The sequence below is a fragment of the Alternaria alternata genome, assembly GCF_001642055.1.
Source record: "Alternaria alternata strain SRC1lrK2f unplaced genomic scaffold CC77scaffold_29, whole genome shotgun sequence".
Classification (NCBI taxonomy): domain Eukaryota; kingdom Fungi; phylum Ascomycota; class Dothideomycetes; order Pleosporales; family Pleosporaceae; genus Alternaria; species Alternaria alternata.
Genome location: NW_017306218.1, coordinates 282910 through 306317, shown reverse-complemented (window position 1 = coordinate 306317; position 23408 = coordinate 282910). Strand labels below are relative to the sequence as shown.

The 23408-nt window shown below is 51.0% G+C and overlaps 8 protein-coding genes and 1 non-coding gene across 9 annotated transcripts; 6 read left to right on the top strand and 3 right to left on the bottom strand.

Annotated features, from left to right (window-relative positions):
* Positions 1–1368: 1368 nt before the first annotated feature.
* CC77DRAFT_974569 (NAD(P)-binding protein) lies at positions 1369–4611 on the bottom strand. The gene is made up of 5 exons (XM_018535900.1): positions 4034–4611; positions 3270–3979; positions 2874–3211; positions 2538–2542; positions 1369–2440 (listed from the first exon to the last, which is right to left on the bottom strand). Exons 1-5 carry the CDS (start codon positions 4148–4150, stop codon positions 1772–1774), a joined length of 1839 nt encoding a protein of 612 aa, XP_018380316.1. The 5' UTR covers positions 4151–4611; the 3' UTR covers positions 1369–1771.
* Positions 4612–5227: 616 nt separating this feature from the next.
* CC77DRAFT_1000610 (hypothetical protein) lies at positions 5228–6650 on the top strand (the record flags this gene model as incomplete). Its single annotated transcript, XM_018523126.1, has 2 exons — positions 5228–5866; positions 6023–6650. The coding sequence occupies 2 exons, from the start codon at positions 5228–5230 to the stop codon at positions 6449–6451; spliced, it is 1068 nt and encodes a 355-aa protein (XP_018380315.1). The 3' UTR covers positions 6452–6650.
* A 292-nt stretch (positions 6651–6942) lies between these two features.
* On the top strand, positions 6943–8495 carry CC77DRAFT_974565 (hypothetical protein). The gene is made up of 2 exons (XM_018535899.1): positions 6943–7169; positions 7223–8495. The coding sequence occupies exons 1-2, from the start codon at positions 7063–7065 to the stop codon at positions 8418–8420; spliced, it is 1305 nt and encodes a 434-aa protein (XP_018380314.1). The 5' UTR covers positions 6943–7062; the 3' UTR covers positions 8421–8495.
* Positions 8496–10814: 2319 nt separating this feature from the next.
* On the bottom strand, positions 10815–11581 carry CC77DRAFT_502093 (hypothetical protein). The gene is made up of 3 exons (XM_018531937.1): positions 11356–11581; positions 11057–11233; positions 10815–11006 (listed from the first exon to the last, which is right to left on the bottom strand). Exons 1-3 carry the CDS (start codon positions 11366–11368, stop codon positions 10840–10842), a joined length of 357 nt encoding a protein of 118 aa, XP_018380313.1. The 5' UTR covers positions 11369–11581; the 3' UTR covers positions 10815–10839.
* A 2002-nt stretch (positions 11582–13583) lies between these two features.
* On the bottom strand, positions 13584–16129 carry CC77DRAFT_502153 (hypothetical protein). Its single transcript, XM_018531938.1, has 2 exons — positions 14572–16129; positions 13584–14522 (listed from the first exon to the last, which is right to left on the bottom strand). The coding sequence occupies exons 1-2, from the start codon at positions 16012–16014 to the stop codon at positions 13950–13952; spliced, it is 2016 nt and encodes a 671-aa protein (XP_018380312.1). The 5' UTR covers positions 16015–16129; the 3' UTR covers positions 13584–13949.
* Positions 16130–17466: 1337 nt separating this feature from the next.
* Positions 17467–17538, top strand: CC77DRAFT_t97. The gene has a single exon. It is a non-coding gene; the product is annotated as a tRNA-Thr (tRNA).
* Positions 17539–17564: 26 nt separating this feature from the next.
* CC77DRAFT_1025503 (hypothetical protein) lies at positions 17565–18110 on the top strand. Its single transcript, XM_018526076.1, has one exon. The coding sequence runs from the start codon at positions 17618–17620 to the stop codon at positions 18071–18073; it is 456 nt and encodes a 151-aa protein (XP_018380311.1). The 5' UTR covers positions 17565–17617; the 3' UTR covers positions 18074–18110.
* A 346-nt stretch (positions 18111–18456) lies between these two features.
* CC77DRAFT_1013699 (C6 transcription factor-like protein) lies at positions 18457–20340 on the top strand (the record flags this gene model as incomplete). The annotated part of the gene is made up of 1 exon (XM_018523856.1): positions 18457–20340. One exon carries the CDS (start codon positions 18457–18459, stop codon positions 20338–20340), a length of 1884 nt encoding a protein of 627 aa, XP_018380310.1.
* A 283-nt stretch (positions 20341–20623) lies between these two features.
* On the top strand, positions 20624–23155 carry CC77DRAFT_1081065 (HET-domain-containing protein; the record flags this gene model as incomplete). Its single annotated transcript, XM_018529330.1, has 3 exons — positions 20624–21421; positions 21483–21594; positions 21655–23155. 3 exons carry the CDS (start codon positions 20624–20626, stop codon positions 23073–23075), a joined length of 2331 nt encoding a protein of 776 aa, XP_018380309.1. The 3' UTR covers positions 23076–23155.
* Positions 23156–23408: the final 253 nt, after the last annotated feature.

The following is a 23408-nucleotide window of genomic DNA, read 5'->3' as shown; positions in this document are numbered from 1 at the left end:
CGCGTCTAGTGCTCCTCACCCCAGAGTCTCGCGACATCGATCCACGACACGACAGTCGGGTGAACATCGGGCGCCCAACGAACTTTGAGAAACCCAATCTTTGGGCTTTTCTGGTCTTGCCGTTGCGACACGGCGCTACTTACGCACGCCCTGCAGAAAGACCGCGGCGTGCAAAATCCGGCTATGGTTGAGCAGATCGAGACACCCGTCCGACCGGCCTGCATCTGTGGTTCTTCGACTGACCGCGGCCACTGTGGTACCGGCCAGTAACAGGTACCCACACGGTCAGCAGTCTAACCTCGTCAAACGCCCAAATTGGGACTATTTTCAGACGATTCTCTCAGTTATTTCCAGTGAGCCGGGCTACTTGCCGGAGAGTGAAGACTATCAGACCCTGTTTCCCGATGGCCATGTCCTCGCGCGTCCTAAAGGCGACCTGGATACGCCTGTCAACAACGTGGACCGCCAATAGAGAAGCAATGCAATCAATGCCCTTTGTCTCTGTGTCTCCGCGGCTGACACGAAACAACGTCAAAGTGGCATAAGCAGCTGAAGCCGTTGTGTTCTTTTGCACCACGAGCCGTGGGGCGTGGCAGGAGTAGGGCTCAGCTGCATGTCAGCCTCCCGTACCCGCCCGGCGACCCTTGGCGGCAAACTGTCGCGAAAGCATGTGAGTCTGCTCCCCAGAAGCGAGGCAGTGGGGCTCATGGCCGCCGTGGTGGGCTCGTGGAGAGGTCGATACTGTAGTACATCCTTCTGGCGTGGGGAAACTGGAATTGGACACAGCAGCATCGTTGGCTCTCACGCGACTGTCCACTTTCCACAATATTTCACACCCTTGATTGACATTCCGCGCCAGCATTATTGACGTGTGGGATTGCACTTGTTTATCTTGAATGTATCGCAGGTTGTGCAATTCCAGCACGTTTCTAAGGATGCGAAAACGCGCCGGGCCAATGACGGCGCTCCGAAGCCGGAGCCCTGACTACGCGTCTGAAGTAACCTTGGATCGGATCATTGGTGCATCGCGCCCTATCAATTCTCCGACCGGTCCTGTTTCGCTGACGCCGGAGTATATGTCTTATACTGATAGCTTGGTGTAAGAGCGCGTCAGCTTGGCTGCTCCTTTTGCTCTCTCATTGACGTGTGCCCTTTTACTATCGCGCTGGGCAATATTGTTGGCGACATTGAAAGTTCAGTAGAGACGCCGACCTAAAGATACTATGCAGCGAGTTCGCCATCGATCGCCGTTCTTTCCACTGTCACGAATCGGCTGACTAGTTGGGAAGAATCTCGAATTTTACAATTCCACAATTATACACAATGCACACCTTACGCCCCACCCACGCCGTTCCTCGAGGCGCCTGTGCAACGGAAGTAAGTCTGCGGTCGCACGCAGTTCTCCGTCGGATGACGAACAGCAAACATGCCGAAAATATACACATTCCACAATCAATACGTCGCATAAGAGTCGACCGAGTCTTGGTGTAGCACAAGCCTAGTTTGTGCAAGTCACGGTCGTTGCACTACGCTTCGTTCTTACGCCTAAACGCTAGACGATGACCATGACAAAAGCACACAAGAAACGAGAGATAGCCGTTCAGTTGACTACGCGCATAGTTTCTCATACACTGCTGAAGTCTGTCGAGTTGTACCACAGTAAGCTCTTCAGCACTCATCGGGGCAGAAGCAGCATCCCTTCCCGACCTAGACAAACACTCCGTCCCAGATGGTCCAACAACCCTCTTCTCTCGGTAGTCGCGTTGTGTAGCTAGACCGACGAACCGCCATCTATCGAGATGTTTTGCCCAGTGATACTCCTGCTCAGCGCCAGGACTCTAACCTGATCCGCACAATCTTCTACCGTAGCCAACCTCTTCAACTTGGTGTTGTTGATCGCAGCATTACGCTTCGCTTCTGGAAACTTGAGCCCCCATTCTGTGAGTAGCATACCCGGACTGATGCTGTTCACACGAATCTTCGGTGCCAGAATGACAGCAAGACTCTTTGCAAGATGAATTTGCGCTGCTTTGGTAACAGCATAAGGAACGCTGCTTCCACTAGGCTTCACACCCGCCACACTCGCTGTCGAAATAAAACATCCTTCGTTTTCGGCCAAGGCATCTTTCGCGGCATATGCTAGCCACATGTGCGTTTTTGCATTCATGGTGAAACATTTGTCCCAGTCGTCATCATTGACTTGCTGCTCAATGTCGGTAAAGGTCGTCATGCGCGTCCAGCCTGCGTTAGAAACGACGACGTCCAACCGGCCCATCTTTTCGATTGTTTCTTTCACAAGATTTTGGACTGACGGTTTTGAGGACATGTCTGCTTGGACCAGGTGGAAGCGTGGGTTTGCTTCTGAGGATGGGCCTGGTATGGATGATAGTTCCTTCATGAGAGATTGTGCCCGATCCGAGTTTGATGAATAGTTGATTACCTAGGTGACGTTAGCTACCACTCTCAGTCTCCAAACATGGGGAAATATGTGATTCGAAGCGTTTTAGACATACCACACGGAAGTCTGGCGCAAACACGCGTGCTATCTGTGCCCCCAATCCTGCCGAGCTAGCTGTGATCAATGCTACTTTTGTGGTCGCCATGATGAATTATTGATGATACAGGGAATAAAGATACTGAAGCGAGATCTTTTGTTATATATTGGAGAGCAAACGGTCTATATGTATCACCGCGGGGTGGACGCGCGGGGTTAGCGTTCCGTCATGTGGATGCAGCTGCGGAACCATTCCGTAGACCCTTGGATATCTCAACAAGACCTTCCGTTTCCCGAACATCATCCTCTGTAAATGTGATTCATCGCCGAGAGAAGACACACCCCATTCTTCGCGCTCTTAGTCCTTCCCTCGTTTTACCCATCTCAGTGTCACCCTTTCCTACGAGCTCCGACGGACCGAGCTCATGAATACGATATCCATCTGGATGGTACTTTTCATCTCCAGGAACGGCGCCTCCAATAAGTCGCAGTAACAACGCCTTCGGTCCCCATCTTGTGATAAATGTCGGCTTTATATACCAAGGGTGAGCAATGTATTGGCCGAAGTGGGCGCGTCCAGTCTTTCCATCGAGTTCTGTGAACCATTCCTTACGTAGGAAGTGCGGTCGAGGGAGAAAGAAGTTTCGCAATGCAAATTTCCGAATCTCGACGACAGTTTCAAGGATCTGTGTGTAGATAGCTGGTGGCTGTGGTAACCTGGGGCATGGTCAGTATGATACACACATTATGCGAAAGGGCTATTTCTTCTACTTACTTCATCGCCTTCTGTAAACGTGGCTCGAGCAACGAAGAAGCTATAGTGAACCCATATGGTTTGAGAATGGAAGGCACATTGAATAAGGCGATATCGAACGTGCCGCGAGCAAGTGTTGCATTCGTATCGGCGGGCACCATATTCCGAGTTTCGTAGGCGAGGCTCCACGCCTCCAATTCTTCGAGCCAGTGCAAACCGTCTCGCCATCCTTGGCCAGCAGAAGGTAGAGTATCGTACGATATCTTCATTGCCTCACCAAGATCTTTCCAGTAGACGCCCATGGCGCATCTCTCAAAGTCCGTTACACCTCGCCACTCGTATTTGGCCGTCCATCTGATTGGCTCGAGCACGAAAAGACTAAGGGTGTATAACATATCGTCATTCGATATCTTCCCAGCCTTGATGTATCGACCATGAAGGTAATTCATGAGTGCTATGCCACTGATCGCTCTTTCAGAGTCTGGTTTGTTCAGCACTACCTCGGTGATCACGACGCCAGTATCTGCGGCTCGTTTGGATGCAGTCTCAGAATCTGACAATTGTCCTGTTGCGACCAGCAGCTTAGAAATGCTGGGGATGCCATACGTCTTGAAGAGAGCGAAGAACACGGAAACAGAAAACACGGTCGGGAACTCTAATTCGGCAAGAGCGAGCTGCATGGAATGCGCATCTTGAAGTGTCATACGGCTCCACGACGAGCGATCAGGGTACTGAATGGTCTGTCAGATTCCTGATTCCATCAGTGTTGGCCATACTTTGCTTACATTGAGGCGACGAGAAACGCTATCACGACGTCTATAACGGAGAACGCGAACAAGAAGCCAGTAGGCACCGAGAGCGGTACATATCCAGATTTTGGAACTGGAAAACGGGAGAAGCATGGCTATGGTGTAAGCTGACAGTTTGAATTCTGTCGCCTCGGCTGCGTTGGCTCTCGTTCTCGTAGCCTACCTCAGTGGGATGAAGGTCTGGGTATGCTGAGCATGAATCGGTAATACTGACGAAGCTGAAAATTGGCGCGATCGTTCGCGGTATGAAACTTTCTGTACTTTCCTTCCGAACAGATCTGACGTCGATTTACGTGATGAAGTATGGATGGCGTGAAGGCGCGTAAAGATGGAGGTGGCTATACAAGGCTCAGATAGGCTAATACAATCTAGGGAAAGCGCTCCTTCCGTCTGCCCCACACACACCAGGCTGGAAGCGCGGAACAGTCTGAGATCTCGAACTGTGCCTCACAGTTGAGGGGAACATGAACACCCAATAGAGTTGCCTCTGGCTATTTGGCCTATTGAAACACTAGCGTAGATTGCAGTACATGAGTTTTGAAGTGTGTCTCTAGCCCAATTGTAGGTATGACAGGATTCGCGAACTCCTCGGAGTGTAAATCTAGGCGTGTAGTTTACTCCCACGATTGATAAGTAGATGACAGACCCCTCTTCCAAACCTTTCCGATCGACGTATGGCACATCCAGCAGAGCTAATAATATCTAGGCAGCACCAATGACCGACCTTCGCGACCCCTATGTCCACCCTTTTGGCCCCAATCCAACTCGCTGGGACGGGTCGTTGCAGCCATGGGCGCCTGTCGCTTATAAGATCTCGCTTTGTCAGTTCGATGATTGGAGAATCGCCACACACATCTTATCCCTCCGGTTACACGACATCGATTCCAGTCACGAATGTGTCTCAGCCTTGCGCCCCCGCGGGTTGCGTTCAACCTTCTATGATGTATCACCGTCTGCAATGCGCTGAGGCGCTCTTCTGGCATAAGCCCAGTTACTCTCCAGCTTGAAATCTTATGTGCTCGACCATGTTGAACTGTCGTGGTGCTGATTCTACTCTCGCTCAGCTCTTCTCCGGCGCGTTACAGCTCATCGGAAGCGATAGAACACCGATATTACCTTCTGTGAGCCTTCTACATTGGAATCATGTCTAACAGCACAATCACCACCCTGATGTCCCGCCGAGGCTGGGTGGGCGGACCAGACGAGAGAGGTACGCTGGATATCGTCTGGAGTTGCGTATCAACGCTGTTCATCTGCCTTTGGAGTATGCTACACCTAAATATACCCTCCCCAAAAGACACTTTCTGGACTATCTTCTGGCGCAAGGCGCGTTGGCTCTTACTTGGTGTTCTAGCACCTGAAGTGCCCATGCTCTTCGCCGCTGGTCAATGGGCCTCCGCGAAAAGGTCCGTCAAAGCTATGCGAGATATGGGCTTCGATGAAGAGGAATGGTCGCTTGAGCATGCCTATTACGCAGACAGTGGTGGGTTCGAGTTACGGACTGTTGACCGCGAGGCAATTCCCATCACCGCCAAACAGGTCCACTATCTGATCGAACATGACATAATTACCCTACCAAGAGTCACTAAGAAAGAGATATGGGACAAGAGCAATGCAGACAAGGTCGCCAAATTTCTTGCCTGTTTCCAAACCGCATGGTTGACAACTCAAACAATTGCACGTGCGATACAACATCTCGCTATCACACCGTTGGAATTATCAAGCATTGCGTTGGCTTTGACGTCTCTTACGACACTATGGTACTGGTTGCAAAAGCCGTTGGATGTTGAGACACCTACGCTCGTTCATGTGGAGAAAAGCATGAAGGAGATAATTAGTACTTGCGACGGTGGTGGCGCAGACCCGTATACGAACACTCCGCTGGACTTCATCGAACCAAATGCGTATATCGCGCGCAAATGGAATCCGCTCCTCTTCAAATGGATACTTAGTCGCAAACTTTAGACCAAACCAATTGAGCGCATTCCGAATGATCGAGACCCGCAACTCTCCAATGTCTACCAGCATCTGTCGCTGGCTGTGGCCACCGCCTCTTTCGCCAGTATCCATCTTGCAGGTTGGAACTTCAGTTTCGAAACCGACTGGGAAGCATGGCTTTGGCGTGGCAATTGCTTAGTGATGTGGGGTCTTCTGGCTACATATGGGACGACAGAAGTGGTGGCTTGCTGCAACGAAAGATTCCAAAAGCTAGGCATGGATACGATGGGAGGTTACAAGATGCGATGGCCTGCATGCCTTTGGTTTATCATACCCGCATCGCTGTATGCAATGGCTAGACTTGCGTTGTTGTTTGAAGTGCTGTATAGCATGCGCAGTCTTCCGTCTGATGCTTTCGTTGAGGTGAAATGGTCTTCCTTCATCCCTCATATATGAAATGGAACTGGGTTATGACAGTTCATACATGCCAAGTGACACACCACGGGGCCTGATCGGTAACATCAAAACTGCAGAGAGAAGTACGGGATAGTAGCGATCCATCTTTGTACTCTATACTGTCCCGTGTTTCCGCACTACTTTGTGCCACCCCGCTTTATTCAGAGTCCTGAGGGTCGTAAGAGTGCATTAACAGCAAACTTGCACAATGTGCAATACAGGTTGAAGCCTACGAATAATACATCGCCTGTAAAACCATCGGGTAGAAGTGCATAGTCGGGGATTTACCAGCGCTGGTGAATCTACGCCCGATCTCACCGGTATTGCTGAGCTCAGCGATCGCGCATCCTTTATTGGGCGCACCATTCGCGGGGTGCAGTGAAGGACGAAGTGGCTGACCAACAAGATCACCGCACCTACAAGGCTGAGAATGCACTCGAATTGACAACTCATGAGTGCATACAAGACCCCGCGTCTTGCAATCAGTGACAGCGCATATGGTTTGAGCCTCATTTTTGAAGTCATGGCTGAGGTGGATAAAGGGAGGTGTTTCCAAGGTTGGTCCGGCTTTCTCCTAAGTACCAACGACCGCCACCTAGTGTCTTCGCAACATGTCTGTGAGCGACAACTCCACCTTGGATGTATCGCATGAGAGCGACGGTATGGGCGGGTACGCGTATGGGACGGGGGACATGGCTGTCAGCTCCGAAGAGAAATCGTAAGTTATATACCATCAAACACCTGCAGAGAGGTACTGATGCTTTCAAATAGCCCATATGCGACCACACAGATAGTCGCACTGGACGTTGGACCAGAACCGACCCGGTTCCTTGTACACGATAGCGTCTTGAGCCGGAGCAAGGTTCTTGCGGCGAAGTCTTTCCCAGTGGCTTTCGTCCAACAACCAGTACTTCTCCCGGAGCTGGACCAGAACACAGCACATACTTTGATCCACTACTTGTACACTGGCAAATTCCAAAGCCTCAGTATCTTGGCGTCTTCTGACAAGATAATCCCTGAGTTGTACAAACTGGGTACTAGTGTATATTGCGCTGCTGCTCGTTATAAGTTACCAGGGCTTGCTGAGTTGGCCCAGAATAAGATGAAGTCTCTCGACGAAGAAATGAGCATCTTCGATATCCTTTCTGTAGCGAGAGATGTTGCATTCCCTCTGCTACCAGAGGATGATGTGTGGTATCCAAGCTATGTGGAAGATTCACTCAACAACGCCATGGCAGATGATCCAGAACCATTCCGAAAGCCGGATTTTATCACATCGGTGGGGTCTGACAGCAAGCTCTTGCAACTTGTCTGGAAGACTGTGATGAACAACTACGCTCGAGCGCCAGCGACACCGGCAGCCAACAACGAGGGAACCAGCACTCCAACAGCTGAACTTGTGCCAGAGCTACAGGAGTCGATTGGTGGTGAAAGCACTGCCTGTGCAGTTATGCCAATAAAGACCGACGAGGCAGATGAACCCGCAGTAACAGCAGTTTCCGTACCCCCTCCAAGGGACGACGTTACCGAGGCACCCATTGTAGAAGACATCATAGTTCCAAAGCCCACCAAGGAAGCTGCTCCAAAGGCGGTAGACGCTCAACCCACAGAAGAAAAACCAGCAACACTTGAGCCTTTCACAGACGAGCTAGACTTCAAGTCCTCGAAGACCTACCAACAGATGGGCAACAAGAAGCCAGAACAAGTCAAGGCTAGCGCTATCTCTTCAGGAGAGACCAAAGCACCTGCTCACGTACGCTCAGACTCCGTGGTGCAGGTCGAGCAGCCTCTGGTAACTCCTATTGACGGGCAGACGAAGGCTGATGGCGGTGCGCTAGTAGTAGATGAACCCGAGCAGGTAGTGGTGACTGAGCAAGGGGACTCGAAAAAGTTGGAAGATGTTGCCCCGCCAAGCAAGAAGAACAAGAAGAAGAGTAAGAAGGCGGCGAAGGCAGCTGCCAACGAGTAGGATCGCAATATGTGAAGATTCGTTGAAGCAAAGCATATACAGTCTAAATTCAATAAGCTTGATGATCTGTCGCAGAATGTCCAAGGTACTTTGAGCTTGTTGTAATTGACATTGACTCGGGTTCCATATCTATGATGTGTTATAACGCTGATACATTGCGAAGCTGTAGGAAAATAGGATGAGTGGCGCAGTGGCCAAGTTATCGTGGCTTATCTGTATTGTTTTGCTCGCCGCCTCTAGGCTGCATTCCACTTCAAATGCCCATGGAGAGCACTTGAGCGAAGTTGTGCGTTGATGATGTGGCCGGCGAGGCACTTCAGCGAATTAGGTAGCCACAACACATGGTCGTGCGCTAAAATGTCTCCACCGTTCCCCCACCTCTGCACCGCACGTAACGTTCTCCCAGCCACAGCCATGGTATGTCGGGTAGTGAAGCCTGTACGGACGCTCCTGTCACTATCACCACCTCGGACAGCTTCAGAAGGAAGCCACCGCCGCCCATCGCTACCGCACGCCATTCGTTCGACTCGAAGTGCTAGGTACCCTGGGTCCACGCCTCTTCCGAGAGTCCGATGTATACGTTTCTTGCTGATATCGCCGAACGTCCGCGATACCCACCCAGTTAGTAGTGTTCGATCTGGTACGGACGATTACGAGCTCTTGGTCTGTAAAGTATCAGCCTTGTCCTATAGGACAGATGCTCACGCCAAACGTGCCATTCGTAGGTATTCTCCCCCATTTGTGCCTCCAGAAGTCCGATCCCTTCATACGGCTTTTGCAAACCATACCCATGCCTGACAGTAGCAGCATAACAAACAATGAGACAATGGCGAGAATAGCTTCTTTGGACCAAGAGCGATCCGTTTCGGTGGTGGCAGAGGGACTTGTCACTGAGAGTAGTCAGCATACACGTGGGTGCAGAGATTGTATTACAGTAGATTCAACCATAAATCCACCCCATAGTATTCGTAATAAATACTAGGTCACTATATAGAATTGCGACGTACAATTTGCAGACATGGCTGTGGCGTGGCAACCTTGGAAACAATCACGTTCTGTGTGCTGCGGCGTTTATGGAGGATGTCTATATAATTTGACAGGCACTTGGAATATGCACAAGCGGTGTATAGAATAGAGCACAGCAAATACTTGTGAAGTTTAGTATTTAAAAGGAAGCGTGATGATGACGGCGGGCAGTATGTACAGACGCTTGGACCATGGTGTTCATATGCTATGCATTCCCGACCACTCAGAGACTGCCGTTGCTAGCTTGAGTTGAGAGACGCTCGGACCATGGTGCTCATATGCTATACTCCTCCGACCACTCAAAGACTGTCGTTGCCAGCCCGAGGCAAGAGTGTCCAGTAGGATCGGAGCGTCTCCTGTGCTAACGAGATTCTAACGCTTTCTGTATGACTACCCGACGCGCCTGGCGCGGTGGGGGCCCGTCTGGCAAATCGTGGTGTTGTTTTCTCGTCCATCACTTGCTGCCCAGGTGGGGACACTCGGAGGAGCCCGAAGCCCGCCACGTTCAGAGCGTTTCCTGTCACGTGCCATCTCCAGCTCACAACGCCCTTGGGTCCTCAGTCTCTTGTCCTGCGGGTTGCTTTCCTCTGTCCTAACGTTGAAAAAATCCTTGGTCATAAAAATAATTTGCATTTGTTAGTGAAAGTCGCAGGCTCTGGAATTGAGTTTCTCATTACAAGGGCAGTCTTGTCGTCCTTGAGATGGAGAATTAGATCCAAGCGATGTGAATTCAAACCCAAAATCAAGGCAGTATCGATCAGATCTCGACGATCAGCCAATTCGCTATCTGTGAGGAAGGGTATGCAGTGTAGATTCAGGATCGTGAGTAGAGGGCAAGAACCGCGAAGGCAGAGAACTTACCAACAAGATGCGTAGAAGGGCAGCGCGTCAAGACAGAAAGAAGTGACCAGTCATGGACCATCGCACACTATCGCTTTCACATGATTCATGAAATGAATCTTCCATGCATGTTTTTCGGCTGAGCATCCTTACCTACGTACTGCGATGCCTACTAGCATGGTGCGACAAACCACACGAGGTCTTCAGCCTTCCAAGGTTACTCCTATGTCGCGCTGCGTGACATTAGGGTATGTGTATTACGGATAGGATAGGTAAACTCGCAATGCTCAGCTTCGCGCATACAGAAATCCTACCTGGTCACTGTCTTCTTCACTATCGTGCACTGGTTTGGAAGAACGATTGAAAAGAGGGGACTGCGTGTTCTTGTTCTGCTCTGAAAAGCTGAATGCAGCCCAAGACTACTGTAGGCGATCTCCCAGAAAGTGTTATGATATCCGGCTTTGCGTCCAACACGATGATAGCTTCGAATTTATTGCCACGTAGACAAGATGCCGTCCTGTCTGTCCATTACTGCTCCACTAACCCTTCCAGATTATCGCCGCCGCCCCTCAGTTATTCGGCTCGAAGATCGCGATAGCCTGGGCCCCCGCCTCATTCGAAGCAACGACGTGTATGTATCTTGTTGATACTGTCGAACGTTTACAATATCGACCCAGCCGGACATAGTTGGTCTGACATGAATCCTTGCTAGCTCTTCATCTGCGTAGCATTAGTCACTGTACTGAGCAGGCAGCTGCTGCGCAACTTACTATTCATGAGTAGTCTTCGCCATCTTGATACTGTCCAACGATTGGGACTCTTGAGGCAATGTTTGCACGCCAGACCTATGCTGGACAACAAGACCATGATGAATATAGAGACAAGGGCGAATATGGCTTCTCTTGACCATGGCTGGCCATCTTTAGCAGTCGTAGTAATTTGAGTCACTAGAAGAGATCAGTACGACGATGACTGCATCTACTGTCCTCTTTCCGTAAGAGATACAACCAAAACACAACGTATAGCAATCTGTTTGAACTGACAGGAATTGTGCCGACGTCATACGTACAATTTGCGGCCATGTCGTGAAGCCGGCGGCAATAAATATCGGTTATGTAGAAGACGTTACGATGTCAATAGCGGCTCCGACGTTGTGATCCTGGGAATCGTTTAAGCTAAAATAGGACAAACAGAGTTGGATTTGCTAAGGAGTAGCAAGACCGTGATGATAGGATTAGAAAAGGGTGCGAGCTATATACACTGACTGCAGGTGGGAGAGGAGAGTGGTAGGATGATGAGGTTCGGATAGACTAAACGTGCCGACGATGACCAAAGTAGCCAGTTGGAAGGTACTTTGGACGGCAATCGTTCTAAGTGGTCGATCGACTCGAGCTATTTGGGTTATGGGCCGGGCTTTTCGGAGCAGGGGTCGGATCAGCACAAAGAGACAGGCTTCGGTTGATCAAGTAGTATTGTGTTGGGCTTGTGCGCATATTTGAAAGATCATAATGTCGATAAAGACGAAATGTTATATCAGAGGGCTGGAACATGGATCTTTGAGTAGAGACAGTCAGCGTGCGACTTTAATACTAACAGCAGGGTTCCTTCGAAGACCAGCCGGCGCGGAGGCTGGCGATGGCAACTGGCCCTGGCAAAGACAGGCGGGTGGTGGCCGTAAGCGTAGCAATGGCTGGCGTTGGCTGGCTCTGGCGCTGGCTATGCCTACACGTCGACGCCATGAAAGTTACACGGTGAATATGATCCACGATGCCGAGCTCCACACGAATCATCCGCAAGCTTTAGGTATGATAGTGGACTGGCGCCGTCATGATCCGGTCGTCATCCACGCTTGAATTCCTGGACCGGGCCTAATTAAGACGTGCGGGACTTTGGAAGTGTTGTAGGCCATGGAAGTGTAGCCACCCCACCATCACAATCTTGTCTCTGGTGTAGCCACCCCACCACCACAATCTTGGCTCTGGTGCGTGCTTCGCGGGAGCGGCATGCAAGACTTCCTGCAGTATGAATGCGCCTTGCACGGTGGCTGCACGTTCGAAGATGCTGGTACACAGTAGAACATTACATTAGCTCTTCGTGGTAGTGGCAACGAATGAAGGATGGTACTAAGCGGTGAACAGTCTCAGGGATTCGCGGAACCTTGAATTTTGTGGAGCCCCGGCTCGGCAGCACAATGACGAAGTAGCATGTACGCTGCAAAGTGCTTTCGCGACGAAGTACAGTACAATCTACAACCAGTCAGAGTAATGGAGTATACTATGAAGGAAGAGACTGCAAGTCACTCGGCCAATGAAAGCCTGCTCGTCTTACGAAGACCGACGAGGCATACAAGATGTCACCACAGATGAATGAAGTGCTTTTGGTAGAGCGAGGTCAAATGTAACCGTCTCCGTCCTTCTCTCTAGCTCCAGAAGCAACTTCACCGGAGCCTTGCGGGCGAATGACTTTGTTGACGAGGCCTGAGGCGGTGCAGGCTGTGGTACGTTCTAGCGAGCCGGCATGCCGTCAGCACAAAAATCGACAAGCTGGCTAGGTAGCTTTCGAGCCCATTGGCTGATGTATAAGAGTCCCAAGAAATCAAATTCAGCATTTCAGTCAAAGTGAGATACTGTTCATGGCCAAATCAACGATGCAAGGTACACAAATCTGCGGCAAGGAAGCACGATGCTGCTCAAAGTGATCATTTCATCTAGGCTTTTGGACTCATATCCACAATAATTGAACTTGATGAGCCTATGCTACTTCTTGAGTCACGAAGAACATTCGTGGAAAGCTGTGGAGAAAACAGGACTGAATATCAGGATACAGACAGCTACCCCTACCTGGGTATAACAACGCAGGAAGGGCGGAGATGGCGTATGGTGCGACAAGGAGCTGATTGGTGCGTAGGCGATAGTCAGGAATATGCAGCATTGGTTTCAGCCTTGGGGACAGGACGCCAGAAAGCGAACACAGCTTGCCTTCCAACGAACATAGTCCAGATGATTAAACGTGGGTGACGAGCGTTTTGGATTGCTTGTCCGGCTGTGATTAAGCTTGGGTATGAAGGGCTAAAAGCCGGTGACACTGAATTTCGATGAAGCGAAAAAGCATTTTTTTTACTCATTTCATTCCCTACCCAGAACTATTCATTCTCGAAGAATATCATACCGATCCTACCCTCAGCGACCCGGCACTTACAGTAGTTACATATGCACCAGGCGCTCAAGGTCATGGAAAGAAGGTATATACATGAGCAATCCAGCCCATCCGAAACCCTCCCAGCGGACAGGTAATAGCAAAACTAGTAAATATCCTCAAGACATTATCGACTAAAGTATCTCGCCTCGCCTGCTCCAAGACCGACCACATAGACATGACAGGGGATGGGTTATTGCGAGGCTTCGGGGTATAAGCATCGAAAAGCAAAGAGGTCTAATAGCGACTGGACTTCCACTCCACACCTTGTCACAGAGTAAGTGCCTATGCAGAACATGCAGTGGGAGCAGCCGCTACTGAGAATCGAAGCTAAGCGAAGGGAACGCGGTAACAGATTCGCAAGGAAACCAAAACCGCAAATTGTAAGGAAACGCAAGGGAAACGATAATAATAAGAAACCGCTCAAAACGTTCCTCATAAAAGCACCAGCCTTGGATCAACCCAAGTTTACATGGCCATACCAGGGACCGGCTTCCGACTCGGCATGGGAAGAGGACCGTTAGGGGAAATGGCGTTGGGGTTCATGGGACTAGGCCCAGGAGCTGGACCTCGTCGCGGGTTACCAGCCTGGCTCGCGGAGTTGGATCGAGGACGGCCACCCATTTGTGGAGGAGCCATCTGCGGTCCGCCACCGTATGGGCCAGGAGACATGGAGCGTGGTGGACCGGCGTAAGGCGCATTGCTGTTAGAACGACCACGGGGAGCACCTTGCTGAGGAGCGTTGCTGTTGGATCGCATGCGAGGGCCTTGCATTTGCTGGGGCGACATCTGGCGAGGGGACATTTGACGAGGACCGGGGCTACCTTGAGGCATGCCAGGGGAGTTCATACCACTGGCTGGAGACTGACGACGGGGCTGAGGACCACCGGGACCCATCTGTGGGCGGACAGGAGGGCCGCGCATGTTGCCTTGTGGAGGGCCTTGACGAGGAGGGCCATTACGAGGCTTGACTGGGTGCTTGGAGAGACATGTGCGGGGAACAACACCTTGCTGCGAACGGTCCATACGAATGCAGAGAGCCTGTAAAGAATTAGTGATATTGTTTGGTCAAAAAGAAAAGCAAACTTACCCAGCCGTCATCGTACTCGTGGAGCATGCGAACGAGTTGACCAGCGTGTAGATCGAGTTCATCTTGCATGGAAGGCTTGAAGTCAAGTTGAACACGATGTACATTGTTAGGACCAGGACCAGGAGCAGGGCTTTGGGGACGAGCGCCAGCCATTGCGCCAGCGACAGGAGGGGGACCGGTAGGGGCTGGGCCAGGAGAAGCAGGAATGTCCTCGGTCCATGCTGGGCTTGCCGGAACGCTGGCATTGTTGGCGGCGACTGGTGGTGGAGGGGGAAGTTCAGACTTAGGAGGCGGGCTCGAAGTCGCGACTCCTGCCAGCGCAACCGCGTTCACATCAGCTGCAGCGATAGCCGGAGCTGGGTTGGCGAAGTCGGTACTGGGCTGAGTGGAGTGCATAGCGGAAGCCATTGGAGAAGCATTGGGAGGCGAGTCGGGAATTGAAGCTTGCTGAGTATCGACCGCGGCATTGTTTCCGAAGGGGTTCGCTGAGGGAGGGCCGGATTGAGTCTCGGGGTCTTTGAAGGGGTCGGCAGCTGGGGCATTCGCAGCACCACGTCGTTCCCAGGCGCTTGTTGGACGCTCAGCAGAGGCAGAAGGTGAGAGGTTACGGTTCTGGGATGAAGCAGCGGCACCACCGGCAGCAGCAGCAACATTGAGCAAGTTTCCTCCGCTCTTTCGCTGCTCGTTGAACGCTGGATCAAACTGGGTAACTGGTCGCAAGCTGAGACGGGGTGCGGTTGAAGCAGTGCGAGCAGAACGGATACTAGCAGCCGGAGCAGCACCAGCCATAACCTGAGGAGGTGGTGGGTGGGGTGCGTTGTACATCTCGGTCTTCTCATTCTCCTGTGCGGCTGCTGCAGCCATTTGCTTCTTCTTGCGACGGTACAGAAGCAAGATACCAGTGAGTACGGCACATGCGGCAAGGAGTAAACCCAACGCAAGACCCGCCTTCGCACCGGTAGACATGCCCTCCTCAGAGTCTGCTGCGGCGGTCGACGAAGAAGAAGCGGTAGCTGAAATGGTGGCCGCTGTGGCAGATGCGAGACCTGCGATTGACGAACCGGCGCTGGGTGTAGGAGACTTGGTTGCTACCATAAGGGTCGAGGCAACCTTGAGCGGGCTCTTGGTTGTGCCGGTCTCCTCCACGATAAGATCATCGTCAGAATCCTGGGTTGAAGACGGCTTCCTTGCGGTTGTGGTAGGCTTTGTGGGCTTGGCAGTCTCCTCCGGCTCTTCCTCTTCCTCTGTAGTGGTGGTCTCACGAGCACGCGTAGCAGGCGCTGGCAGTGCAATTCCTGGCTTCTCGGTTGGCTCTGGCGCGTCGTCTCCTTCAGTCATTACCATGACCTGCGTTACGACCACGACCGGACCGTCATCGTCGTCCCCACCACGTTGCCGGCGCATAAGATGCGCTCCGGCGTGTTGGTGCGCCATGGCGTGCATTATGGCGTATCAACAAGGTAAAGTTGATGTGATTATATCTTATGTTGTTTGTTTGTATGGCTCTCAAGTAATTCCGCCGTAAACTTTACTATGACCAGCTCTTGCGTTGGGGGCTCCGTGTAGTACGTGATTGGGTATTACGCGCAAGAATGTCTCGAGTGAAGTCGGCTTGTTGTAAGGAATGTGGTGCTCGAAGGGCGCACAGATTTTGGATGTCGTATGTTGGGTGAACTAGGCACTATACAGAAAAGAGTGTGTAAGTATGGGTATGTTTGGTAAAGAGTGAAATGCAGCAGGCCGCGCTTGATGAAAGAAGGACAAGACGACAACCTGGCCGCAGGAGTACGTGATGTCGTGAGAGGAATTAGAGAGGCGGCGTGGAGGTGAAAGAGTGTCGGCGCAGGACGCGGCAGAGAGACAGGGAAACAAACGGCAGAGCGCCAACCAAGCTCGAAACGCCCGCGTGCCTGGCAAGGCCGAACGATGAGAGCTGATCCGTGCAGCCGTACATCTTGCCGTGATGCGCATTAGCCTGAAGTTAGGGCCAGGTACGCGTCAATCGTGATTGGACCTCCCATCTAATTTCCTGGGGGCGTTTGGCGCTCGAGCTATTTTCTGCCTCAGCCTCGCGTTGGTGTGCGAATGGCGGTGCAGACCCCCTTATCGAGGGTGATTATCGGCACGTTTGAGATGGCGACATGGCTTGAGCCGTGTTGAAGAGATCCTTCATGTCATCATAGTTGATTGAGGTGGTCGATGCGCCTTGTCTATATGTGCCACAGGTGTCCTCGTGGCGTAATATTGCTTTGACTAGCATCGCCCACTGATTTGCCCATCGAGGGTGAGTAGGTCGAAAGAGCAGTCATGTGGCGGCCCAAGGTATATCCTGCGCGACCGGTAATTACCTGCAGATGACAGATGCAAGTCTGGGTGCCTCGTGCATGGAGTTGCTTTCCTCGGCCGGTTCCCGTCGAGTCGTAATTTCGCTCGCCATCAAAGCTGCATAAAGACACGGCAGAGCCCGGGCGATGGCAGCATGAACGCGGTAGGCGGTTGCATGTTTGCGATAATGGCTCCCAGCGGTCGCGTGCTTACATCGCGTCTGCGTAGTCCGCGATGTCCTGGGGCATAAGGCAGAGGAGGTGCTGAAAAGAAAAGTGATTGACAACCGGAGATTTCCAGCGGTGGTATTAGCAAGAAGCAATGACAGACCTCCGTCGCGCAAAATCGGTTCTCGAGGTCATTGGCAGCGAAGTGTGGTTCTACATCCGAATTCCGCGATCATGCGCAAGTGTGGAGAGTGCAGGTGCGGGTACAAAGCCGAAACTGGACACTCCACAACTCCTGGACAGCCCAAAGGCCCGTCGTCAATCCCAGTTGTGCTTTTTCGACGACACAGCTTCTAGAAATATAGGATGCTCAAATCGATTAGTCATCATCGAGACAACTTCAGCCTTCCTAGCTCAGTGGTAGAGCGCGTCACTAGTAATGACGAGGTCGTCAGTTCAATTCTGGCGGAAGGCATTGTTTTTGCGGAGCGCTCTCTACTGGCGCACTAAGAACAACCAACTATTGAATTCATTCATGCTATGTAGTGCTCAAAATGGCTCTTGTTTTTGCTTCACCATCAATAGTAGCGGCGCACTATTTCGTCCACATGTTGTTTTTCTTCGTGTGCTCATCTAAGCAATCTCCCGTCATCAATGCTGCGAGAAAACCTTATGCTGGTGTTCAATCATCGATCGAGGATATCACATTAGATCATTTAACAAGTCGCTCCGGTTCAATTCTATCCTTTCTCATTTACCTGTCTTGTATTTTTCTAGTACGTGTGTCCACAAGACTAAATTGTACCAAACCTCGCAAAGATGCGATTGCGCGACGGGGTACATACGCGGTACATAGAGCGTGTCGCGAGAAGAGCGACCCCATCACAGCTGCTGAAGACGCGCTCCCGAGTGCTGGGCATCCGATTCGCGAAGTTTGGGAAACGAGGTGGCACACAGAATATCCAGCGGAAGAGGTGGAAGCGGCAAAGCGCCGCTTTGCGAAGAGTTGAGAGACGCGCATAACCCTTCAAAAGATATCCTAAGTAGTGAGGGAGGAGTTCTTGCATGTGAAGCTTGCCTGCAGCTGGCCTGCAGCTGGCGGGGAAAGAGGCGCCGAAAAGCTGGAGCTTGGGTGCAGAATAAGTGGGGAGGCCTGGATAGTCGATGCGCTACCGGCGTCCAGTCACCGATTCACATAGCTTTCTTGCATCCCATCTTTTTGGACTTCCTCATGATGCATCGAAGCCAATTAGCGACACTCTGAAGCAAGTCAGGATCTTCATCGGAATTGCCGCTTCCGCATTGGATCATTGTGAATCCAAAATCAACCGCAGCGTCGCACATCCATCTCGGTCCACCATCAAACTGCCACCCAGGGTCAGAGCTCCATTTGATGGCCAGCGCTGCTCCCATTCAGAACAGGCCATACCGCTCACACAAAGTACCGGCCTGTACACGCTGTCGCTCGCGCAAAATCCGATGTCATATCGACATTCCTGGAGAACCATGTCTATCATGCCGAGAAAGACGACTCAAGTGTCAATATGTTGAAAGCTCAACAACCAGTTCGCCTACAGATGATGGCTCTGACCGGCGGCCTTCCAAACGACGGCGACATAGCGAGCCTGAAGATGGCCCTTCTCGACCTCGCTCAGCCCCCATCTTGCACAAAACCAACAACAACCCTTCTGCCTCCATTATGCTTGCGCCGCATTTTGCTGAAGACATTGACATCTTCAATCGGCATATCTCCCAGCATCGGAAAGCAGAGGGTGAAGTGGAATCTTCCAATTACCAGACGCTTCTACATGATGCGAAAGACCCAGTGGTGTACTTGACTGTCCCAAGGTTTCGCACAGGTCTACCACCCAACAGTGGTTGTGGAAGAGAGCAATTGGAGATTGTTGAACAGATCATGGGACCTTTTAAGCGCGAAGTGGTGGAGCTATATTTCAACCACATTCATTATCATTTCCCCATCCTGGATGAGGAGATGTGTGAGACGCTGCGCACGGGTCAATATGGCAAAGTACCAAACAACTTGATGTGTGTGATCTACGCACTTGCGTCACCACACTGGAGTAAATCGGACACGTTAAAGATGCACCCCAAACCGAACTCATACTACGTCTGGAATAAGGGTATCTCGGCGACACTGGAAGACTTTCTCAGTCCTGGGATGTCTACGATACAAGCCGCTGTACTCGATCAGGTTGGGCGGCCTTCTGTTTCCATCATCGGCAACATCACTCTCTGCGGTCGGACGGTTTCTTTGGCTCAGACATTCGGATTGCACAGGGATCCATCAAAGTGGAACATTACGGAGAATGAAAAGTCTGTTCGAATGCGACTCTGGTGGTGTGTCCTCATCACCGATCAGTGGTCTAGTGTCGCATATGGCGCACCGCCATATGTGTCCAAAGGCTACTACGACGTCCCGCGGCCGACTGTGACGTCGCTCATTGGAAGCAAGGCGACCTCTCAGCAAAAGCAGACTACTACCTGCTTTATATATCTATGCTCTCTGACGGAGCTGCTTGCGGAAATCTTGCCTTTCGTCTACCAGATCAACCCAGATCGAATACAGCTTGCACGGGAAACCGATCGTTTCAAGCAGGAACTGAACGAATTGGAAGGGCAGCTCCCTGAATGGCTGCCTCTTCCGAATCGCCCAGGAACGCCTATGTTATGGCTCTCGTTCCTCTCAATCAGGCTGGTACTTGCCCGTGTCATCTTCCGCGCAGCAGTCCTCGACGGAGACGGTAGCATAGGACGGAACAGGATGGATCAGTTACGCATTGCCTCATCGGAAGTTCTTGACTTCATATTGACCATGGGCGAAACGCAATTCCTGGACTTTTGGTTGCCTTATGCGACTCATCTCTTGGTACATGCCATCACCGTCTCGCTTCGTTGCACCGTCGAAACTCAAGACCCCGAAATACGGAACACGTCTGTCGCGCGCCTCCAACGTGTAATCGCGCACATTCAGCATGCGCGAGATAACTATGACTGGGATCTTGCAAATTATGTTTTGGAAAGGTGCGCTGATCCGGTGTCGAAGATTGCATCTTTGAATGCGCGAGAGGTGCCGCAGCCGTCGGAAACGGAGCCCACCAGCATTGTTACTAATGGAAATGGGAGCGAAGTACCGGTAATGCCCAACTTTGACGACGCGAGCTTCTTACTATCGGACATATTGGACCCGAACGCTTTTGATTTTTCTTGGGATGCGTTATGGGACACACCATCTGGAATGACGAATTTTTCTCTCTGAGCCGTATCAGCGGCGTGTCATCTAGTCATGTACGATTTTGAGCCGTTGGCGTCTGAGTATAAACAAGTACTTTCCATCGCACGTGTGGCCAGCACAGGCCGTTTTTCTTTGCGCATTCATCCTGCTGCCCCGGGCGGAAAAGGAGGAATGAACTTACCCCGCACTAGCGTTATACTCTGCTGCCATCCTTCAGTAAAGGATTGCACTGCCACCACATCTGCTCAGAAGCATTCCATTGTACGTATATGTTGGTCACAGACCGTGACCTCAAACTTACCTGGTAATGCTCTTAAGAGCAAACGCCCGCGCAGCTACGCACGATGGCCGTACAGAGACAACTTTGGAAGCGCCGCCACTAACTCTGGGACCATGCGACATTTGCAATCGCATCTTCGCAATTGTTAGCGCTCCTGTCCAAGAATCTACGGAAGAAATATTGGGAGACCTACAGGATCTCCTTCGAGGGGACTGTACGCATGTTGCTTTATTCGAGAGCGTTAGAAAAGCTTGGCCACAGGTGAAGCACCCTAAATATCGGGTTCAAGATCCCTTCATCTTGAATATCAAGGCAAGAAAATGGATGACAAATATCTCCTTCGAACCAATACTTCCATCCCGTAAAACGCGCCCTGACGATCAATTACGAAGCTGTTGGGAACTGGTATGTAGAGAAGATGTTTCTGGCCATCCTGGGACCTCTTTGTACGTCAACGAGCAATGGATCAATCTCGATGCTCTCCGGCGTCGCATTTCGCTTTGCGATATGAATCATGGTGAAAGATGCGGAAGAGGTCGCTTGTCCAGAAAAGAAGACATGATCAGACCACGATATCTTGTTGATACCCACCGTGCTTGCCTTGTAAATGGAGAGGCGGTCCAGCCAGAATATGTTGCGCTGAGCTACCAATGGGGTCAAATCGACAGCCTTCGAAACAACACCCAGCTCTGTAAAGATCTCTTAGTTACAGGCTCACTCGCGACGGAAGAGGTTGCCTCAAGGATCCCACAAACGATTAGAGATGCGTTCGCAATGGTGAAACTTCTAAACTACCGCTATCTATGGGTAGACTCGCTTTGTATTGTGAGTGCGCGACTCTCTCAACCTAAGCTATCCATGACACTGACCGCTTCTTGCGCGATAGGTTCAAGACGACCATCAGCAACTACGGTCTGAGCTGTCCCAAATGCATCGAATATACAACAGCGCTACTTTTAACATCGTCGCGAAAGACGGACTTGATGCAAATTATGGGCGTAAGTGCCACTATGCAACTGTATGCAAAATATACACTAACTTCATATACCGACCTTTAGTGCGTGGTCTTAAAAGCACTACTGCACCCCGGCGCCACAAGCGGACATATGCCAGGTTATCAAACTCGGAGATCCTTGTTCAGACAAACTCCATGTCGCCCCCTGACAACCGTGTTCCTAGCAAGTATCAAGAAAGAGCATGGACATTTCAAGAGCAGCTTATGTCCAGGCGTGCGATTCATTTTGCGTCAGGAGCCATTGAATGGCAGTGTAACCACGGAAGCCAAGCAGAGTACGATCTCCTGTTACCTGATCACTTGCACAAGCGAAGTGACTTTCAGTTCCAGTCGATCACAAGAAATATGCCAACACCAATGGGACTGAATACAGCAATAGGACTTTATAACCAACGTGAGTTGAGTTTTCCAGAGGACGCATTTGCTGCGTTCGCTGGAGTGCAATCTATGCTGGAACGCAATCATGCGGACAGGTTCCTCTACGGACTGCCAGAATTCTGGTTTGACATAGCCTTAAACTGGACGCCATCATCGCATGAAGGAATCGTAAGACGTGTGCCTTCAGAGCAGCATCGATCGTTCCGGCAGCCCTATCAGCTACCTAGTTGGTCATGGCTTGGTTGGGCAGGACAGGTTGCATTTCCAGCGGACGCAGGACTTAGGATGAACGATCGCTATCCCAACCCTTGCTTCACAGTACCTGTTGCGACGTGGTATACGACGCCTATCCCATCATCCACTGACCGAAGAACAATCGGCTCGGGATGGTACAAGCACAGACTATTAGTGCGTGATACTTCAGCCATACTTCCAAACGGGTGGAAGCGCATTTGGATGGACGATGAAGATCTGAAAAAGCTTGCATTAGGGAAAGGCATTGTACCGGACTGTTTATTGGAGCAGCAATACTACTTCAAACACGATAAGGCGAAACTCAAGTACCGGTATCCATTTCCCACCTCCTTGCCTTATCGAGGCGAACAAGAAGCACCGTCGTTACGAACAGCGTATCTCTTTGCCAGAACCGAGCGTGCTTACATGTGCGGCCAGACTATATCGCCTACGCGCGTACGGTACAAACGTGATGGGTACAGTTTTTCCATGTGGCTCATACGATCAAATGGTCAACATGTTGGCTACATACAGCTCCACAACAGCAAGGACATGGATGCATTTGGACCATCTGAAAGCCCGCGCTCAATGGAGCTTGTGGCAACTTGCAAAGGATACACCGCAAATGTATCAGTAGTCGGAGAAGACTGGAACGTGTTTCCAAACGAAGAAGGGGCTAATGAACAACGTCGTATAGGAAGGCATCTTTTCAGAACGCCCAAGGCATGCTACTTCGTACTGTGGATCGAATGGATCGATGGTGTTGCCTACCGAAAGGCAAGCGGCGCGGTTGCTGCAGAAGCCTGGGAGCAGGATAAAGAGGAGGATCTTGTAGATCTTATCTTGGGGTGATAAACACATCGCGCCGCATACCCACCCTATACAAGAGAAAAGCCGAACAGGTAGAGATAGTAAACTCTACTTTGCAGCTTACATTAGCTCCTAACAAGAGAGATTATAGAGATTAATAGTATTGTAGGCTTATAGGTTCTCTATGTATGCCTATATAGCTCTAATACGCTTTGTTGTAGTAGGAAGAAGTACCCTGCTTAAATAAGATATTTAGTTTCTCTCTTTGGCGTAGTGTACTGTCGAATTGGGCACCTTGCATTATTGATGGCGTCTCGTTGGAAAATGTCGCAACTGGCACAATTGTGTGGTAAGACAAATGGATGCATAACCAAT

Coding starts and splice junctions, on each gene's coding strand:
- CC77DRAFT_974569 (XM_018535900.1), bottom strand. CDS start 4,150: ATGCTTCTCCCGTTTTCCAGTTCCAAAATCTGGATATGTACCGCTCTC. Junction 3,980..4,033: donor GCGTTTCTCGTCGCCTCAAT/GTAAGCAAAGTA, acceptor CAGACCATTCAG/TACCCTGATCGCTCGTCGTG. Junction 3,212..3,269: donor CGTTTACAGAAGGCGATGAA/GTAAGTAGAAGA, acceptor ACCATGCCCCAG/GTTACCACAGCCACCAGCTA.
- CC77DRAFT_974565 (XM_018535899.1), top strand. CDS start 7,063: ATGTCTGTGAGCGACAACTCCACCTTGGATGTATCGCATGAGAGCGAC. Junction 7,170..7,222: donor GTCAGCTCCGAAGAGAAATC/GTAAGTTATATA, acceptor GCTTTCAAATAG/CCCATATGCGACCACACAGA.
- CC77DRAFT_502093 (XM_018531937.1), bottom strand. Junction 11,007..11,056: donor GCGAAGACTACTCATGAATA/GTAAGTTGCGCA, acceptor AATGCTACGCAG/ATGAAGAGCTAGCAAGGATT.
- CC77DRAFT_502153 (XM_018531938.1), bottom strand. CDS start 16,014: ATGCACGCCATGGCGCACCAACACGCCGGAGCGCATCTTATGCGCCGG. Junction 14,523..14,571: donor ACGAGTACGATGACGGCTGG/GTAAGTTTGCTT, acceptor AATTCTTTACAG/GCTCTCTGCATTCGTATGGA.
- CC77DRAFT_1025503 (XM_018526076.1), top strand. CDS start 17,618: ATGGCTCTTGTTTTTGCTTCACCATCAATAGTAGCGGCGCACTATTTC.